At 36.1% G+C, this 22,088-nt stretch overlaps 1 protein-coding gene across 7 annotated transcripts in view; it reads left to right on the forward strand.

Moving 5' to 3' along the window:
• LOC135216061 (mechanosensory protein 2-like) overlaps positions 1-22,088 on the forward strand; it is a 459,704-nt gene that overhangs the window by 357,503 nt on the left and 80,113 nt on the right. For 4 of the 7 annotated variants that reach the window (XM_064251044.1, XM_064251045.1, XM_064251046.1 and 1 more), the window contains 2 exons: positions 13,475-13,630; positions 20,045-20,142. In XM_064251044.1, the coding sequence (XP_064107114.1) occupies positions 13,475-13,630; positions 20,045-20,142 (254 nt within the window). The remainder of the gene's footprint in view (positions 1-13,474; positions 13,631-20,044; positions 20,143-22,088) is intronic. The other 3 variants (XM_064251047.1, XM_064251043.1, XM_064251042.1) reach the window with 1 other exon arrangement.

Genomic DNA, 22,088 nt, shown 5'->3' on the forward strand with positions numbered 1-22,088 from the left:
ATTTGGATACTTATGATAGTCATTCGTTTACATGGCCCTATATGATATGGTTTCAATCGTCCCTGAATGTCTATTTATTCAGAGGGCCGCCAAATGTTTGTTACGTGAGCTACTGAAGGACTTTGTTGTTATATTAGCCAAGCGTTGTTTACTTTGTCATCCAAGAGTTGCTTCTTGTTTTACTGAGTACTCAAGCTCTTTCATCTGACGGTCACTACAGGCGCGTTTGTTTAGTACCAAAGCGCTTCGTTTGATGAACACGAGAACCCTTTTGTTCCAGCATCCACTTTGGCTTTGCTGTGCTGCCAAAGAGGATCTTTGTTTTGGTAGCCACCAAAGGTCTACCCTTTGGCGGCAACTTAAAACATTTCAGTTTACTGGCGCTGAAAGTAACTCTAGTTCTTCCTTCTGATATCCAACAGTCACAAAAGGCCTATGATTTGAAGTCCGCAAGTCCATTAACAGCCTTTGTTCTCATGTCTTTTGGTTCAGTATGTGCCCATTCTTTTGGTGTTGTTCACTTGTCCACTTCATGTCGACAATTTTTTTTTTTTTTTTTTATTTCCTCTAGTCCACGAAAGGCCTTTATTGTAATGCCGACTTGTACAGTAATGGCCTTTGTTTTCATGGCATCTGGTACGAGATATGCCTTTATTTTGATGGTCACTAGTCTGAAAGAAGTACTTTGTTTTCAAAACTAGTCCACTAAAGGCCTTTGTTTTGATGTCCACTAGTCCCCTGAGGTCTTTGTTTTGATGTCCACTATTCAACTGAGGTCTTTGTTTTGATGTCCACTATTCAACTGAGGTCTTTGGTTTGATTTCCACTAATCCAATGAGGTCTTTGTTTTAATGTCTATTGGGAGTTTTTTTTATTTTTTTATATCTCATTGACGAAAGGCTGCGACCAAAGCACTTGGCCAGAGTGTTATTGATTATACTGTTATATGAACATTCATTATATATAAATATAGGAATGTACAATAGAACATCCATTCTATATGCATATAGGAATGTATGTATGAATTTTTTATTTATTAATAGAGAGAGAGAAACAGAATTGCTATAAACCTAAAAAATAACACGACTTTACGACATAAATACGGCGAGTGCATAACAAGTTTCTCACACGTTGAATGAAAGAGCATTAATTCCAAATCTACGGATCCCAGCCAGCAACAGTGCATTAAGTCATGCACAGTTAATTACAAGTGACAGCATGTCCCCAGGTGCCAATTTCATTCAGCTCGACATATAAAAAAATTTCGTAAAGCTATTCTTTTTTTACCGGAATCCATATGACGTTGTGGTGCTTTGATTATGAGTCTAAATCACAAGCAGAGCGGGAATCTTTTATAAAGAATAAGTATTATTTAAATGTGTATTCATCTAACGTACCACATTATTCAAAACATGAAAGCTCTTACGTCAAATAAATATAATCATAATTATGTGAAAGCCATGGTTGAGAGAACCAATACAAAATACAAGTTAATTGAAAGTACCTTACGTGGCAAAGAGGAGGTGGTAAACTCACAGCAACCCCATTATCAATTACTAAGAAATTCACGGGGGAGCAATAAAAGTCGGCCAAAGGCCAATAGCTTACAGTAACCATTAAGTCAGATTTGTGACCACTGACACATAAACTTGAAACTTTTCAACTGCGCGCAGGTTATGTTTAAACCATTTAGCGGTACGCTGAGAAAACGCTTATAGGAACAAATTGTTTTGTTTTATATTGGAGTTTTGTTTCACAGCAAATGCCTCTTACAGCCATTAAAACAAGGGCCTTGGTGTTCACCATATAAAACAGACGTTAAAAGAGAATACATATAATGGTCCAAAAGCCCAGACCACAGACCTATAATGTCTAGACGTAATAGACGTAACTTCGTTGATAGAGAGGTAGCAAGGCAATGAACTTTTCTGACATTCAGTGGTGGTCACCGGCCAAAGCGATGACGAAACTTAATAACTTCACTGATAGGAAATAAAAGTGGTGCAAAATAAAAATAGAAATAATTAAAGATTAATAGTGAGACGACCGAAAAGCAAATAGCTTTGTCAGCGCAGTATGGAAGTAAAAAATATACATTACAACAGTGGCAAACGCTTCCACATAACTGTAAATTGTAAATGTACGCACTGCCAGCGTTTCTAATTCAGATTTTATATTCACGCACACCAGCACTGCAAGGTGGGAAAATTACTCGGAACAACAACACGCAATGGTAATATCTCTCTTTACCTCCCCTTCCCCTTCCTCCTCTCCCCACTCTCTCGGAAGACAACGCGCACACACACACACACACACACATACACACACACGCACACACCTTACAGAGCTCTAGTCCAATCTATTCATCTATCTATCTATCTCTCTCTCAAGCGTCAACTGATTTCATCAAGTTCTCCGAATTGTAAACATTGCAGGGGTCGCGCTACTGACTTCACTTGTTCGCGTCCTGCCGAGGTCTGCTGGTTATTCGCTTTCCTGCAAAGGTCTTTGATGTCTCCGACGTTGTTAAGTCTTGCAAACACTTCAGGAGGTCGCACCTTTGTTGCTGATTATGGAGTACGCTCGATTTCACTGCATTTCTCTCAGTCATTGTGTTGACATTTCGTGCTTCTTGAAGACCGAAAGCTGCTCTCATCAGACTCCTAAGATCTCTTGAAAGTTTTCGAGCGCTAGCAATTTGATTGAATGAAATACAGAATTCTGGCGAAAGGCCAATCACTGCTGAGACCTACGCTGAAATGGAAACAGAGTAGAAAGAGCTGAAAGGTGTAACAGGACAAAAACCTAGCAACTGTGAAACACTTATTTGGAGAGGGTGGAAAGTAAGATGGACGAAAGCGAATATGGAAGGTGGTACAATAAAAGGAATGAAAGGGCTTGCAGCTAGGGGCCGAAGGGACGCGGCAAAAAACATTAAGCAATGCCTATAGTGTACCGCATGAGGTGCACTGACGACCCTAGCCCCCTACGAGGGATATTTGAGGAGCTATCCATGCCCTTACGACTATAGGTGATTAGGGAAACTAAGTCATTTACTAAGGGTTACCAATCCAAGCGGTGACCAGATCTTATATTGATTAGCTTTGCTGATCGAGAGACCATCGTGTGACAGATGTGTTTCTGTGCTGACATTCAGCCGAGGTCACCCGCCAATGAACTGATCACACACACCTGACGTTGGTTAACTTCACGATCGAAGTTAAGCAGTGCAGAGAAAGTTTCATAGACTGTTTTTTTTCTGCCTTCCATTTGCTAAAGCCTATATGTGATAGTTGTCATAGTTTGTGCTTGTACAATTTATGAACAAGTTCTTTGGACTGATTGACTTATAAAGCCCCTGTTTTCCTGGTGTCTAAAAACGTGTTTGATGGCCACTAAAGGCCACTGTTAACCCGACCACTAAATCCTCATTCTCCCGATGTGATGGCTACTAAAGGGCTTTGTTTGGTTGCCACAAATGGTTTTTGTGTTGGCTGCTACCGCTGTCCTAAATTTAGATGGCTACCAAAGAAACAGCACCCAAGCTCCTTGTGTCTGTGTCGCCTGCTGTTGTAAAGAACATCAACTAAAGGAATTGCATTAATGCTACCGATTTCAAGTTGTTATGCGTCCGTTTTCTTACGTACTCCACTTTACTGATACCACTTGCGAAATACCGTAAAAAAACGACGGTAATATATGAGAGGGTTGAGATGGCATGACCTCCTCCATAGGGCCATTACTTACCGCCCCGAAGCTCTTTCCCAAATAACTTCATTGCGCCAGCATGTATAAGGACTAGAGGTGAGAACGCTAGCTGAATTATGAAGGATTGTAACTCTAAATGTGGACTTCATTGCCACAAGACTATCGCTGTTATTACCGGGCGAAACTGATATATGGGTACGCATTTCGCTTTGCAATTTTATAGTGGTTTCACATAATATGTGATCTGTTTCCTGATTGCGAGTGTGCCTCTCAATAGTCAAACAACGCATTCAAATATACAGGTGTGTAAATTTCCGCTTTGCTATTTGCAGCTGGTTTTTGGCGGCTATCGTCACAGCAGTGACAGTTTGTGATATTATATCTATTTATAAATCAATTGTCTGTTTGTCGTATCACAATAACTATTTCATTCATCTTTTATAAAGAATATTTTTTCTCTAAACGAGATACGACATGAAGTCGTTGGCGTGATGTTTCAGAAAGAGAGATATAAACAGAGAAAGAGGGATATAAAAACAGAGAGAGAGAGAGAGAGAGAGAGAGAGAGAGAGAGAGAGAGAGAGAATGATCAAGCGGTTGGAATGATAGTCTTCGGAGAGTTGAAATACTGCAAGTGTAAAGCAATTCTCTCAAACGTCGTTGACTGCCAGGGCCCTAAATCGGGAATAATGCGTTTCTAAAGCTCTTGAAACTCGACCAGCAGCTGGAACTTAACGCATGCGCAGTTCATTACAAATGGCTACATATCTCCGGGTGCCGATTCCACTCGGCCCAGCGATACGAAATTGCCTCTTTTATACCGGCGGGGAGAGGTGAAACTATGCTTACGGAATTACCTTAAAACCTTGATTTCATTTTTATTTAGCGATTCTGTAAAATATTATTATTATTATTATTATTATTATTATTATTATTATTATTATTATTATTATTATTATTATTAATTCTTAGTAAAAAGGTTGAAAAGGCCATTAGGTGACCAAGTAATCTTCCGCAGAAGCATTCTATTGCAAAAACAAGAAGTATAGGAGAGAGAGAGAGAGAGAGAGAGAGAGAGAGAGAGAGAGAGAGAGAGAGAGAGGAAATAAGGCTGGGAATAGAATACAGATGCAACAGATAATTCGTGTTGCTTCGTCTTGATCCATCTCTCTCTCTCTCTCTCTCTCTCTCTCTCTCTCTCTCTCTCTCTCTCTCTCTCCTTGTTTTCCTTGAGTTCATTCTTAAGAAATTCATTACTGACGGCATAAATTACAATATCTCGGAAAAGGAAGAAATTTTCTTTCTCCTCCGAGTATCTTGTCTGGCTAACAGGTGAATCAGAAATCCCATGATGTGTTTAGAACTAAACATATCAGTCTGAACCTTCAACGTCTTTGCATCTAATATTCTCGCAGTTCCATGGTTTGTTTAGAATTAACATAAGCATTCTAAGGCCTAAACGTTTTTGTATCTAATATCCTCCCTTTTACTCTTGCTATGATATAATCTCCTCTGCTTAGCGCTATTTCCAACAAACTAATATTTCGTTAGCTAGCTAACTGCCTTCATTCTTTTTTCACACATCTTACCTATCAGCTAAAAAAAAAAAATTCTATCCTTCCTTTTGCTTACACTCTTATGACGATGAAAGCAGAATGTTGTACCAAACTGTTTTTATTTCGTCAATTTGGCATTTTATTATCATTATCGTTTCAGTAAATGAAACTTTTTCACTTAGAACAAGCACATCAAAGGGGCCATTGACTTGAAATTCAAGCTTCCAAAGACTGTCGGTTTCAACCTACCACCCCAGACCCCACACTGCAGCAGTAACTGATCATGATGCAGAGCTAGTGATCCCCAACATCTGAGTGCCATGATACGACAATAACCACTATACCAGATAAACAGCATGCCATTTAAAGGAAGGTACAATTTATATAATCAGAAATCATAACACGCTGTAAAGGTGTCCAGCGTGAATGCTCCTCAAAGTTCCTCACTAAACTATCAAAAACAGTTTATGTCAGCCATATGAAAAGAAACCTTTTCCATCCCTTCCCCAACAAACACATTAAAGAACGTTCAAGTTGACTGCTTTTAAAATAGCCAAGAAGAAGAAGAAGAAGAAGAAGAAGAAGAAGAAGAAGAAGAAGAAGAAGAAGAAGAAGAAGTCCGCCGTACGAAAAATCCCTTCCTCAGAAGAAAGATATAATTTTCGGAGGCTCATATTAACGGTGTTTTGACACGCGTGAAAAGGTCACGTGGCCCCACAGGACGAGGATAAATGAAGCCCAGGGAATTTCCAAAACCAAATTAGCGCAAATTATATCGCGACTGTGAGTCTGATCAAGTCGCTGCGGCTTGTAAGTCCACGACTGCGCATTTGCTGAAGTCGCTGTGACGTTGGCGTCCTGGCAAGGACAGTCTTTCCACGATCTGTTGTTAAGGAGTTGTGACTTCTGTGTCCTGACGTGGACGAATTATTTCAATACGACCGGGTGTGTGTGAGGAAGACGCTGCAAGCTGGGCATCTTGACTGTAGCGAATTATACCTTCACTGAATATACAATGAAGTCGTAGCGACTTCTGTATTTTGAAGACATCAATCACAAGTTATCAGTAATACTTGTATGACAGATTCACAGTTGCTTACTTATCATAGCATTGGCGACTTATAATGCAAACAGAGGTATGATAAAGTCGTTGAGACCTGTAGTATTTCCCGATGGAGCTCTCTGATAAAGTCGCTCGCGAATGGTACCACAAGATAAAGTCGCCCAAGCTTTGCATCCCTAGAGGCGAAATATACTGCGGCTGTCTGAGAAAGTCGCTGTAGACTTTATATAAACATTTCATGAATGCTCGTAGCCTGGGCTTAAGTATCCTGATATGGGCGAATTATACCCCAGCTGCGCAAGTACTAATCAAGTCGAAAAGAAATGTGTAAGCTGGCATGGACGAATTATATTACATACGATAGGAACGAATTATATTACGGCTAAACATACGATAAATATGAGCTTTTGTATGCTGAACGATAGCAATCTCTTACCACGTATGGTCATGTCGAGCTTTGGATGTGGCTTATGCAATCCAGAAAGGGAGACATCGGGATTATCTCGAGACTCCCTTTGATGTTGAAGATCCCTGTAAAGGCAAAGGACATCCCATTAGTCTTATGACCTATATATATATAATATATATATATATATATATATATATATATATATATATATGTATGAATATGTATATATGTATATATATATATATATATCTATATATATATATATGTATATATACATATATATATATATATAATATATATAGTATATATATCATATATATATATATATATTATTATATATGTACACATACTAGAAATGAGAGAGAGAGAGAGAGATAGAGAGAGGACGAGAGAGAGAGAGAGAGAGAGAGAGAGATGAGCTTTCAATTACATACATACATTTATACATACATACATATACATACGTATATATATATATATATATATATACAGCATTATAATCTTCCTATTAATACACGATTATAATCTTCCTCTTAAGACACTGAATTACATACAAATATGCATATCCGATGACCAAGAGAATAAATATTCCAAAACTCAAAAGAACTTGGTATACTATAGGGTTATTGTTGGTATGTAATTTGTAGACCAGAAAAATATACAAACAATATTTATTATCTTATTATCCTAATAGTAATAATTCCTTACTAAAGCAGTAGTAACATTATTAGCACCCGTAACAGTAGTATGATAAATCCATGAAAAATTAATTTGAATAAAACAACTAATTGTTGAAGTAACGACAACTACATTCGAAATCAAATTACGAGAAATTATGTGAGGAAAAAACTAAGACCATGATAGATGTGGCATTACTGATAATGATCGTAATAATAACACTATTAGTAACCAAGCAAAAACTCCTCTACAATTAACATTCTTTTTAAAAAATCCCACCGAGGAAATTCTTCTGTAACTAACAAAAACAGAAAAATACCGCTTCGGTCGTAGTAACGGTTGTAGCAGTAACTTTCGGCCAAACTCCTCTGTGCTAACGAGTTTCTACCAACTTCCATAATAAATCTCATTATAAAGTTGCAGATTTGAATTTACATCCGCTCGTGGAGTTTCAAGAAGAATTTTTAGCGGGTTTCTCTCGATTCTGATGGCGCTAATCTGAATGTACGCACACTTATTTCGTAAGCAGCTCTCTTAACTCTCTTGTCCAGGTCTTAAAATGTGTCCCCTAGCACAAGATATTCATGTCCATATCTACCTAGCAATCTAGTGGATCCAAAACATCCAGGAAGCTGTCTGTCCATAGTTTATCGGACCTACCCAAGGAGCTTGATCGTTCTACCCTGAGTAAATTACTTACAAACTCTAGCATTCTCCTAATGAATCTTCTAGCTCTAAGTTTAAATCAGACCACGCCATTTCATGCACTGCTGATTATTTCCCAGCGAGTCAGTCGATGGATTTGGGGCTTTAAGCAAGATAACTGTCAACCAATTAAGAAAATGTAATCGACCATGTATACAAATACCCATAAGCAAATATAGTTGAAGAAAGGGATAAAAGCAAAAGACTGGAAATAGGAGAGAGAGAGAGAGGGAGAGAGAGAGAGAGAATTTTAAATACAGTGAGAGAAAGGCAGAAAGAGACAGAGAGATGGGGTGGAGAGAGAGAGAGAGAGAGAGAGAGAGAGAGAGAGAGAGAGAGATAATAACTTTCAATTAGTCAAGAAAATATCAGTGAGTAATAAACAAATAAAATCGTAGAAAGGGTTAAAGACAATACACTGGATATGGACGTGGGGGGAGAGAGAGAGAGAGAGCGAGAGAGGGAGGAGAGCGAGATAGAGATAGAGAGAGAGAGAGAGAGAGAGAATGTCAGTGAACCTGCTATTGTAAAACAGTTCACATCCCGAGCGTATCTCTGAGCCCAGCAGAATATCCCTTAACGAACTCGGTTATGTGGATTTTGCCGACTCACATCTCCGGTTTGCTTCTGCCGCATCTGGGAACAAGACCGACGTCCGCATCTAGCGCTAATAAACACTTTTGCGAAGACGAGACGTACCAACGTGCGAGACTAAATGATACGATTTTGATGCCGAAATGTGTTTATCCAGAGATATGTAACCAGTGAATCTCTTTTGTCTGAGTTATCCAGTTAGGTAAGGAAACTTACACACATTATATATATATATGTATGTATATATATATATATATATATATATATATATATATATATATATAGTATATATATTATATATACATATATATATATATATACTATATATATATATATTATATATATATATATAGTAAAAATATATATATATATATATATATATATATATATATATATTATATATATATCATATATATATATATATTATATATAAAGATAAATGCCACGAAGGAAAAATAAACGAAGGAGTCTGCGAGATCTTTCGGCTGAAAAGCCCTTTACTGAAGCAGCTACTGACAAAAAAATACGAGAAAAGACAATACAAGAAGGTTCGTATAACTGACAGATAGGGATTATAAAGGATTAGTGCCTAGAATCCGACACACCTGGTAAGATAAGGAACCTTCCCAAACAAGCATAAACCAAAGGGTGCAATTAAAGGTTTAAGACAATCATCTCAGATACAATCTCCAAACAATTAAAGGATTATAGGTGACAGCTATACGGAACCTGTTAGACAAAACCATATTCACAAAAAAATGAGATGACATACATTACATTAAACAATAAATTTTTTTTTTTTTTTTTTTTTTTTTTTTTTTTTTTTAATAACTCTAAGGCAACTGATTTTTATTTAAGTCAGTAATTATATATTTGAGGTCATTCTTAAACATGTTACAGATACAAGGGTCTAAATGAAAAAGGCCACGACTAACATTGAAATTACAATGAAAAGTAAGTTGTATTTTAAAGCAGATTCTAAAAGATTTCGTGATAAGACATCTCTTGACCGTGCATTACTGAACTGTCAATCCAATTAATTCGGTGGTTGTTTTCACTTAAATAAATAAATAATGCATTAGATTTTTGCCCAGTTTTTACAGAGTATTTATGCTGGCTTAGCCTTACTTCTAAGCCCTTGCTCGACTGTCCGAGGTAGAATGAGGGACAATCCATACATGGAATTTTATATATTATGTTGTTGCTTTCTCTGGGGCCATTTTTTATTAACATTCTTTTTAGTGTGTTATTAGGAAGAAACAAGGTTGACATTAAAAGCTTTAACAATGGTTTAATGGTTTCAAATCCGTTAAAATAAGGCAAACTGAGAATGTTCTTAGAATTTTCTTTCTGTGTTGTTTTGTTTTCAGTATAAAACTTTTTGTGGGCTTTATTATAACAAATGTCTAATATATGTGAAGGATAGCATTAAATCTTTCCCTATTTTTCTTATGTATTCAATTTCTTGATCCAAAAACTTATTGTTGGACTTGACAATTCGCAATTTGTCGTAAAAACATAGAGGAAAAAATTGATATTTTTATATTAAGATGGTGGCCTGAGAAGAAATGAACATAAGTTAAGTTGTTAGTCGGTTTCCTATAAATACTGAATTTACATTGAAATGGTTCTCTATGTATCAAAACGTCTAAGAAAGGGAGGCAATTGTCTTTTTCTAATTCTAGAGTAAACTTAATCGATGGTACCTGGTTATTTAATTTAGAGAGTAAATCATTTACATCAATACCGACAGGAAGAACAGCTAAACAATCATCAACGTAACGATACCACTTTACAGGAATATGAATGATATTACGGTAAGTAAGTGCGTTTTTCGAAGAATTCCATATACAGGTTTGAGAGCAATGGTGATAAAGGATTTCCCATTGCCATGCCAAAAATTTGTTGATAAAATTCACCATTGAATATAAACTTACAATCACAAATGCACAACTCGTGAGTGAAATAATGTGACTTATAGGTAGAGGTAATTCAATGAGTTAGTTCATTGCTAAGATATTCTAAAATAGAGTCTATAGGGACTTTAGTAAAAAGAGAACATACGTCAAAACTAACGAATCTATCAGTAGGCAAAGAGCAATTTTGTATAATTTATCAACTAAATCTAGAGAATTATATATATGAGAATCGGAGATGGTTCCAAGTAAAACGCTACTTACCTAATATCATTCATATTCCTGTAAAGTGGTATCGTTACGTTGATGATTGTTTAGCTGTTCTTCCTGTCGGTATTGATGTAAATGATTTACTCTCTAAATTAAATACCAGGTACCATCGATTAAGTTTACTCTAGAATTAGAAAAAGACAATTGCCTCCCTTTCTTAGACGTTTTGATACATAGAGAACCATTTCAATGTAAATTCAGTATTTATAGGAAAACCGACTAACAACTTAACTTATGTTCTTTCTTCTCAGGCCACCATCTTAATATAAAAAATGATCAATTTTTTCCTCTATGTTTTTACGAGCATTGCGAATTGTCAGTCCACAATATTTGGATCAAGAAATTGAATACATAAGAAAAATAGGGAAAGATTTATGCTATCCTTCACATATATTAGACATTTGTTATAATAAAGCCCACAAAAAGTTTTATACTGAAAACAACAACACAGAAAAGAAAATTCTAAGAACATTCTCAGTTTGCCTTATTTTAACGGATTTGAAACCATTAAACCATTGTTAAAAGCTTTTAATGTCAACCTTGTTTCTTCCTATAATAACACACTAAAAAGAATGTTAATAAAAAAATGGCCCCAGAGAAGCAACAACATAATATATAAAATTCCATGTATGGATTGTCCCTCATTCTACCTCGGACAGTCGAGCAAGGGCTTAGAAGTAAGGCTAAGCCAGCATAATACTCTGTAAACTGGGCAAAAATCTAATGCATTATTTATTCATTTAAGTGAAAACAACCACCGAATTAATTGGATTGACAGTTCAGTAATTGGCACGGTCAAGAGATGTCTTATCACGAAATCTTTTAGAATCTGCTTTAATACAACTTACTTTTCATTGTAATTTCAATGTTAGTCGTGGCCTTTTTCATTTTAGACCCTTGTATCTGTAACATGTTTAAGAATGACCTCAAATATATAATTACTGACTTAAATAAAATCAGTTGCCTTAGAGTTATTAAAAAAAAATAAAAAAAAAAATAAAAAATTATTGTAATGTATGTCTGTCATTTTTTGTGAATATGGTTTTGTCTACCAGGTTCCGTATAGCTGTCACCTATAATCCTTTAATTGTTTGGAGATGTATCTGAGATGATTTGTCTTAAACCTTTAATTGCACCCTTTAGTTTATGCTTGTTTGGGAAGGTTTCTTTATCTTCCAGGTGTGTCGGATTCTAGGCACTAATCCTTTTATAATCCCTATCTGTCAGTTTTATCGAACCTTCTTGTATTGTCTTTTCTCGTATTTTTGTCAGTAGCTGCTTCAGTAAAGGGCTTTTCAGCGAAAGATCTCGCAGACTCCTTCGTTTATTTTTCCTTCGTGGCATTTATCTTTATTTATGGATTTATCACGTTCCTAACTTTCGTGATTCTGTTATACATATATTTATATATATATATATATATATATATATATATATATATATATATATATATATATATATATATATATTATATATATATATATATATATATATAATGTACGTATATATGTGTGTATGTGTGTGTTACCATTACCAGGCCCATTAGATCTTCAACGAATAATTCAGAAGTCGGCCAAGCCAAGTTTTTAATTCCGATGGTTAAAGATCAGCAGATTAAATTATTTGGGAAATACAAAGAAAGGTAGCAAATACCACACTCTGAAAGCAAATACTACTACGCAAGGCCGATCAGGCCAGTTGACTCTAGAGGTGGCAACTTCCAAACAGACCTAGTGAAGATTTAAGTGGACAATAAATGATTTATAAATTCATCGACGAATGAAAGGAGATTTACACGTGAATGACTGTCAATTGTAATGGCAAATGACTGATGATACAGATTGACAGGCAACCATGAGTCTTAAGGATAGGTGACTCTTAATTCTATTATTTTTACGATCATAAATAAGGTTCGGTGATTAGGTAGAATTTATTAGGACACACTCAAGGAACATATGCTAGCGCTGACTTATTCTATCAGCTATAAAAATTTTGGGCCGTGAACTTTCTGGAATTCTATTCCAGACCCAGAAGGTTTTGCAAAATACCCATTACAGCGGTGGTCTTGAATTTTGTGATATCTGTGGTAACTGGTATACCTGCGAGTTGAGCAAACCTTTCAGGGGTTTTCAAAACTTTGGCATTTCAAGTTTAAAGTTTGATTCAGAAGAACAAAACTTTTGCTGGCAAAGCTGGTTGCTTTTCTACCCACTGCGGTTGAATTTAGTATATAAATAATATATTACATATAAATGAAAATAAGTTTAAATTTATTTCATTTCCCTTACCTATCTTAAATCTGATAGAAATATGAGAAAGACGTAGTAAGCGATAAGCACACCTCTTGAGGAAGGTGATATTGTAAGATTCAGATAAAAGATGAGTGGGAACAGAATGCCGGGGAGACACGTTATTGAAAGAGCAAACTTTATCTTAAAATAATACAAAGGGAAACAGCTGCGCAGACAATATGAAAAAGAAAGGTTATATAAAATAAAAAATCATAGTTTTTCAGACCACCTGTTTCAGGTCACTTCTTCAGCGTTCGTTAATTGCCTTACTTTTCCTTCTACAGGTGGTTCAGGAGTACGAGCGAGCGGTTATCTTCCGCCTCGGTCGCTTGTTGAAGGGCGGTGCCAAGGGCCCGGGTATCTTCTTCATCGTCCCCTGCATCGACTCCTACAGGAAGGTCGACCTCCGAACTGTATCGTTCGACGTTCCTCCACAAGAGGTAAGCCTCTTTCCTTTGAGGCTACGTTTAAGGCATTACAATCTCTTACTTAGATTCCATAAGAATTCTCTAGTTTCAGATATAGAGTTGTCACTCAAATTCTCATGTGTGAAATCAGTATCTTTCATCTCGATTATTTTCTGGAATACAATGCAAATTAATATGTATTTTTCCTTAATAACCATTATGTTACAGCTGCTTCCTCCGGACTTCATTCATCTGGGTTTTTAGATTTACTTTTAGGCTACGTATGTAAATGACCTTGTAATTAAATCACATATAATAACCTGTCGTCATTTTAGACACTTCCTAGAACCCGTGTCATAAGATGGGTTGATGCTGTTGAGTATGGTTCTTAAAATGTTCTTGTTTAAAACATAATTCTTTTTCTTATCAGATGAACCTTTGATATTTTTTATCCTGATGCTTTGAAAAGTTATCTGTTTATTATCCTTGTAAACTTTCATGACAGAGAAGTCATGACTCCAAAACAGAATGCTGGTTTCTTCCTCTTTCTCTCTCTCTCTCTCTCTCTCTCTCTCTCTCTCTCTCTACCCTTTTCTATCTAAAGTGGATTCCTGAATTCAATTTCTTTTTAAGTTTACTTTAGATTTCAAGGGGAGATTCTCTATATTACTTAATACTGGATGAATCTGAGGTAGGACTTTCATATGACACAATGGATAGTCTTTAGAATGTACGAGTTCATTTCATTATAGGATGTATAGACGATGAACCCTAAGTGAAATAAATTGGAATTCTTTATACCGTGCGACATCAATGGTAAAAGTAAAAATTCTAGGACGGTTTTTTTCGTGGGAGTGCCTGAAATCTACCGAGGAAATTATCATTACTATTAGAAATTTTCTTTTCTAAAGAATCATGATTTGGAAAAAAAAATACAATCAATACAATTAAGCCCCGACTTCCTATGCAAAAGGTTTTATTTATAATGATATCGTAAGTTTTCTTTACGGTAGTCAGTCTGTCATATATAAAACTTAAGGGCTTAAATTGGAAATATTTCAATACATCCTTATTTTAAACTTAGCCCTACTGGTGCGCACGATACAAATGCGTCAAATGTCAAGTGATAGCTGTCTAATCAAATTCTCTTATGTATCAATTTTCAGTTTAGTTTTTTTTAATGGTTAAATTTATTCACCAATTGCTTTTAAGAAGAGAACCTTAAACATTTTCTTGAGTGATATTAATGCAACGTGAAATCCAATGTTACATTCTCTCCAAATACTAACTTTTAAGACGAGTAGACAGTTTATTACAGCCAAGAGCGCTTAGTTTTTCAAATGTACATTCGCCTACCATTTGAAGAAATGATGAAGCTGGAATTCTGGTAAAGGAATTTATTTCAAGACAGCTAAGCAAGTACAGAGGAAACTCCCTCTCATATTATCCCTCTTTCAAAAGCAACGCGTCATACTGTTTCCGTTAAGAACTAGTACTTAATTTTTTTCTTCCTTTTTTAGTGTTTCCCCTTGAAGTCTGTCATCCTCTTTTTTCACTTATTAGAAAGAGAGCGGGTTGTTCGTTGAGGTTAAATATAAAAAATAAACGTTATTTAAAGGCTCAGCCCCACTACATTTCAACCAAAAAAAAAACCAGCATTTTGCATACAAAAATGTTACATTTGCCTTTTGTGTCTGTTTAACTTAACATTGATAAAAAAAAACACTGATTCTCCCTGAAAGTGAAAATCCTCATCTCTCTCTCTCTCTCTCTCTCTCTCTCGCTCTCCTCTCTCTCCCTCTCTCTCTCTCTCATTATCTCGCATGTGTTATCTCTTAACTGATTTTTTGAGCTCTGCCTAAACCGATGGATGATCTTACAACCAAATGTGTGGTCGTCTCTCTGAGACGCATAGAGAGAGAAAGTAAGTGATTTTTTTCCTCACCTTTCTGCTTTATGCGCTCTGACATTTCCCATTTCAAGTCTCACTACTACTTCTACTACTACTACTACTACTACTACTACTGCCGCTGTTACTACTGCTACTGAGGCTATGACTGAATTTTTACTACTACTATTACTACCACCACCACTACTGCTGTTTCACTTTCTACTACTTCTACAACCGTTTCTACTTATGTTGCTACTACTACTATCCCTGTTACTGCTACCACTACTATTACTACTACTACTACTATACTGCTACTACTACCACACCCGGCGATTGACACGCAACCCCTTGGTGACTCTTCCCCCAACAAGATCCTGTCTTTGGATTCTGTCTCTGTAACCGTTGACGCCGTTCTCTACCTGCGAGTCTGCAACGCCATCAATGCCGAGACCAACGTTGATGATTACAGGTGCCACTGTTGATGATGCCTGAAAAAGAGCCGTTTCATTCCTATCTAAACGAACCCAAAGGCTACTACTGCACACACACTCTCTCTCTCTCTCTCTCTCAATTATCTTTCTCTCTTTTCTGTATGAGTTCATGTACAGACAAAGTGATAGATAGATATGTTATAATTCTCTCTCTCTCTCTCTCTCTCTCTCTCTCTCTCTCTCTCTCTCTCTCTCTCTCTCTCTCTCCTTTTGTTCGTATATTGGTAGATAGATAGACAGACAGATAAGTAAATAATTCTCTCTCTCTCTCTCTCTCTCTCTCTCTCTCTCTCTCTCTCTCTCTATCTGTTATATTGGTAGTTAGATAGACAGACAGATAAATAAATAATCTCTCTCTAAATCTCCCTTTTCTCTTTCTTTAATGTATATTAGCAGAGAAATAGTTAGATAGACAGAGTAGTATATAAATAGGTAAACACTGTTCTATCCTTACATAGTTATAGATATAGACAAAGCTGGACATTGGTCCTTCTTAAGACTTTCTCTCTCTAATGTTTCTGTATTGCCTCTCTCACTATCTTGACCTCTCTCTCTCTCTCTCTCTCTCTCTCTCTCTCTCTCTCACACACACACACACACACACACACACACCTCTCTCGTGCTTTCACCTGGCTGAATGCAGCTGAATTCGAACAACATAGAGACATATCTCTGTCGTAGTAATGTACGTTCTCTCTCTCTCTCTCTCGCTCTCTCTCTTTCTCTCTCTCTCTCTCTCTCTCTCTCTCTCTCTCTCTCTCTCTCTCAATACATGATGTAGTTTACAGAAAAATCCATATATCTACAGTGTATACCTGTTTACAATTATATCCTCAGACATATAGAAATGATAGATAGATATATAGATAGTTGGCTAGATAGACAATGAGATATTCTCTCTCTCTCTCTCTCTCTCTCTCTCTCTCTCTCTCTCTCTCCCAAGTGTGAGCAGTAGTATATTCATACATCACAGATATGAGTGCCTAGTAGAAATAGATAAACTAATAGTCTAGTAAATTCGCTTTCTCTCTCGTACTCTCTCTCTCTCTCTCTCTCTGATTTCTTCTCTCTCTTTTACTCCATATGGTCCTCCGTCATAGTATCCTTTATTATATACTATATATATATATATATATATATTTTATATATATATATATATATATATAGATATATATATATATATATATATATATATATATATATATATATATATATATATTATTATTATATTGTACATCTCATGACAGTGGCGGGGCTGTTCCTCTTGGCCTGCTAGCCATCCGAATCCGCCTTTATTTTGGCTCTTTATTTACGAAATGAATCTTGGATCTTGCAAAGAGATGATGTAGTCATTTGTGCCTGAAGAAACCCCCTGAGAACTCTTTACCTTTCTCATTGATATGCTTCCTCTTTATTTCTTTTGAGATTCAAACTGTTCCGACTAGAGGTTTTTTCACGAGTAAATATCTCTCCATTCTCTATCATTATTATACAACATTTTCCAGGCATTTGGGATCCTTGAAATGTGATGGCGCGCATGCTATAGCCGCAACAGCTGATATTTTTCGTTCTTTTTCCTTTTTCTTGTTCTTGGTTTTCATTTCTTTTCCGTTCAGTGTTACTTTTCGTTAAGACCAATCGAAGATATTTCAGTCTTACCTCTACTTGTTTTTTCCCAATTTTCTTTGATTTTCTTACTCTCCTTCCTAGTCCTTTGCCCTCTCCGCCTCCCTTTCTCCTCTCTCCTTGACTTTTCTCCTCATTTTCCTCAAACAACAAGATCTTGTTCTGTTTTACTAAAGCAAAATCCTTTGAATAAAACACCCTCTCTAATCGACCCACAATAGCTAAGGCGCAGGTCGAAGGCGCATCGTACAGTTCACTAACAGCCACTATTCATTTTATTTTTCAAATGTTTCCATATAATTTCAATCACTCTGGTGCATCACAAGCGTCTCTTCGACATGGTCGATCAAAAGCTACTGTTCTATTATACTGTGTGATTAAATTGTTTATTTTTTTTCTGTCCCTTTCAAAAAAAATAGATGAGAAAATTTTTCAGCTGTGGTAAGTTTACAAAATACAAATCACATCTTGAGAGGTCTACTACCACAAACACGAAAATATTTATCTTACATCGAGTGGGGTGAACTGACCTTAAACGGTGGTGGATACATGAGAATATAACCTTAATAAAAGAGAGAAAAACAGGATATATATTAAACTGGAAATAAGCTCACGATGTTGGCACTGTGTCGTGGCAGTACCCATTCGGATTCCTGGATTCAGGTATCATTCTAGAAAACTAAAATTTGCCCCGTAATGTAATCTAGTTGTTTCAGTAAAAGAAAAAAATAAATGTAAATTTGATCTCACTGTAATTGGCATAGGGCCTCGTAAATTATATCACTCCTAGTTAAACCATTTCATTAAAACGTGAAACCTTGTAATTTTTTAAAAATCCAAATTGGCATTTAGCAAAATCTCTTGGGCCCAGATAAGTTGCCAAAATCCCCTTCACTTGAACCTTTATTTCGAATAAGCCAAAAGCCCCTTCTTCAAGTTCAAAAGGCCTACTGTAGGTTAACGTTTCATGAACCTGATGGACGACGGATGGCGTACTACCGCCTATCTCCAAAAGAGATGTTATCATAACCAGCCTGTCGGATGTGAACATGTATGTAACCAGTGCATGACGATGGTGACGTCACTCCTCACACGCTCAGCACCAAAGTTGTTTCGTTGCGGCGTTCGTTCTTTCAGTGTTGTTCTTTACGTTTCATTCCAACACCCAAATGCTAAACGATGAATTACTGTAAACTGAGTTTTCCCTTTAGTTCACCATAAATTCTCCTTATTATTATTTTATTCCACTACCTGTAAACGAATTAAAGAGAAAAAGATGAACACCAGACGATTAGTCAAATCATGTGAGAAGATAGTAGTAGTGTAGTGAAATGGATTCTTGTGGTTTTTTGCATATTTATGTTTTCTTTTGGATTTTTGGAAATGATGTGTGTCTTCTTTTCTGTAGATATTAGCTTCCTATGAACAAAAAAAAACCACTGAATTGTTCTGTTTCGCTCATGTCCTTAGTTTGAAGTTTGAACAGAAAACAAAAAAACTTATATAGAGTTGTCAGAATCTACTGTGCCTACTACTATTCCTATTACTCTACTAGTATTACTACTAAAACACCACCTAAGGAAACGTATAACTCGTCAGAAAAAATCTCATATAAAGAGTAAGTATGTGAGAGTTCAGATTATGTAATCTGACAGGATAATATATACATTTTTCTCATTTTTGTCTCCAGGAGTTACTGAGATAAACGATTTTTTTCAACAATTATGAGTGATTTTTTTCACATTTTTTTCCTTCAGATTCATTACTGTGTTCTTTTTGCAGCGCTTATTGAAAATATGAAGGTCAAAAGGCTCTCTCAAGTACAATGATTCACATAGGTATCAAATAATGGTGTCCCTAAAAGAAAGAAAGAAATTATATTGAGTCTGGCAACCCCCTTCAAAATGGCCCAGTCATACTGATTTCCTGTTTATTTGTTTCTACAAAATAATTTCATATTCATTACGTTTTGTAGTCTTATTTTCATGCCTTACATTCCAAATCTTTATATTAGTTCAATTGCTTGGTTAAGGAGTCAACAAGTTTACATCAATTTTAGAATGTTGACGGATTTTTTTTATATTGAGTCACATCTGAATCCTTTTATTATTTCAAAAACCTATGTGAATTCTGTTTTGAATACTCTCATTTTTTATAGAGCCTCTCCGAGAAATTCATGTGTATTGCTTTGTGTTTGTCTCTTTTTCATCATTTGTGTTTCCCGTCCTTTATTCTCCTCCTATGTCAACGTTCGTCCCCCGTTTTTCTTGAGGAAGATAAGAGACCTGCCAATTTTATGTGTTGTCTTCATTTAGCCTTCCCTTCATGACCAAAACTCCATCCCACCTAAGAAAAAAAATGAAATATAGATATATATATATACAATGAATTCCCTAATCTGACACCCTAATCTAATGGGTCTCTACCCACCGTCTTAAGATCCTGTCGCTGGACTCAGTTCCTGTGTCGGTGGAAGCAGTCATCTACTTGCGAGTGTGCAACCCCACGAATGCTGAGACCAACGTAGATGACTACAGGTGCTCTTGAAATACAACCCCCCAAAAAAAGATATATCTATCTATATCTATATATATATATATACCAAGCAAACACTTATTCTTTTATTATTGTTGATCTTTTCCTTGTTTTCTGATTTGCGTTCGTTTTGTTGTTGTCGTATTTCTCCCAGTACTCATTCCTGTTTTGTTTGTGTTTTCTTAGACGCTCCTCATTTTAGAGAATTTTATTATCATCACTATTACTATGATTGAGTGTATATATATGTATATATGCCACTCCAGGCTGCGTATATATACGTGTATATATATATGATCACAGCCCTTCTGTCCATCTAAGAGGGTGCGCTCATTAGAACTATCTAATATAGCTTGCTGGCTAGATAGTAGCTTCTATCTGTATATTTTTCAGTCTTTTATCCCTCTCACTACCTGTCTATCTAACGATCTCACTGTCTACCTGCAACTTTTCCTTTGTCTTCTCAAGTAAACGAAGCCCTTTGAGAATCTCAATGGATCACTCCATCGAAGCATTCAAGATAAGGAAGTCTCGCCCATATAAGGAAATATCCTGGAAAACCAAAAACAAAAAACAAAAAAAAACAAACACACACACACACACACACACACACAAAAGTTTAAACCAGGAAAAACTTATGGGACTCGAATATTCAGACTTCATTTTTCCCTATAACGAGACCTACCCATCTTTACTATTTCTGCTCTTATTTTGTTTCTTTCGTTTGTTTTCGTTTTATTTAATACAATAAGTCTTGATGTGTTTGTTCGAGGAGTCGTTCCAAATTCTGCTTCTATTTTCTTTCTCCCACTCTCTGTAATATTTTCTATTTTCCTTCTGAGGCAAAAACGATTTTATCTAAAAGAAAAAAATAAGGAAAAAGAAAAAGACTCACTCACTTACTCCTTGACATTTGTCCAGATCATGGGAATGACCTGGTGACCTGCTGACCTGGTGAGATGACCCAATATGACCATCCAAAGAAGACCATATGATACATGAAGATATTTATATATATAGAAATATATATACTTAATAATGCTCAGGCCTTTCCCAACTCGAGTTGGCACCAGATTTGAACAGTCATTTCTCTCGATTTTTCTCCATTTTGTGTCTCTGAAGGCTCTCGCCTCGCTCCTCTACGATCTCATCTTTATTAACTAACTAGAAAGTGAAATAAGAAACCGCTCTTCTTCAAAGTGATGGCTTAAAAAACGCTACTCTAATTTTTGCCAGAGAGAATTCTCCATCATATGTCAATGGATACCTTCAGAGACATAATCACATGGCATCCGGATCTCACGGCAACCTCTTCTTTGAGTATTGTGCTCGTTCGTTTCACTCCTAAAATGGAAACCTAAATTAAGGTCACTTTCATCCCTAATATTATTATTTCCTAATTTTCTTAAAATGTAATGTAGGTAGGCCTTTGGAAAACACGGTAGAGCACAATACTTAAAGTCTTCCTGCTCTAGTCATTTTCGAGTCAATGTTCTTTTTCTGAAATCTTCAGGACATCATGGAAGAGAAATATGATCTCTGACGCGACTGTGCTTCCGGGAGTTGGGCTCGGCCGAGTTTTTTCTGTGCATGACCCGAATTTTTTTTCCTTCGTCCGTCTTTAAAATTTCACGCTCAGCACCGTTCTTCCGTTTCTTATTTGATTTTTTCCGCGCATTTATTTTTTCCATTATGGTTTTACGTTCTTCAGCAAACACTAAACAGAATCATCCCTGAAAAAAACAACTTAATATCTTTCTTTTTCTTCCCCCAAAACACTCTCGATCAATCTTAGACAATTGAAGATCAACTAGTATATTTGAGAAAACAAAGTGTGTAGAACGAAATGTGTATTCATATCTTTCTCAGGAATCCCAAGGAGACGATGCATCAACAGTTCTGTTTGTCTATCATTTTACCTCTCACATTAATCATCTTCTGTGATGTG

Source organism: Macrobrachium nipponense, chromosome 6, assembly GCF_015104395.2.
Source record: "Macrobrachium nipponense isolate FS-2020 chromosome 6, ASM1510439v2, whole genome shotgun sequence".
NCBI lineage: Eukaryota > Metazoa > Arthropoda > Malacostraca > Decapoda > Palaemonidae > Macrobrachium > Macrobrachium nipponense.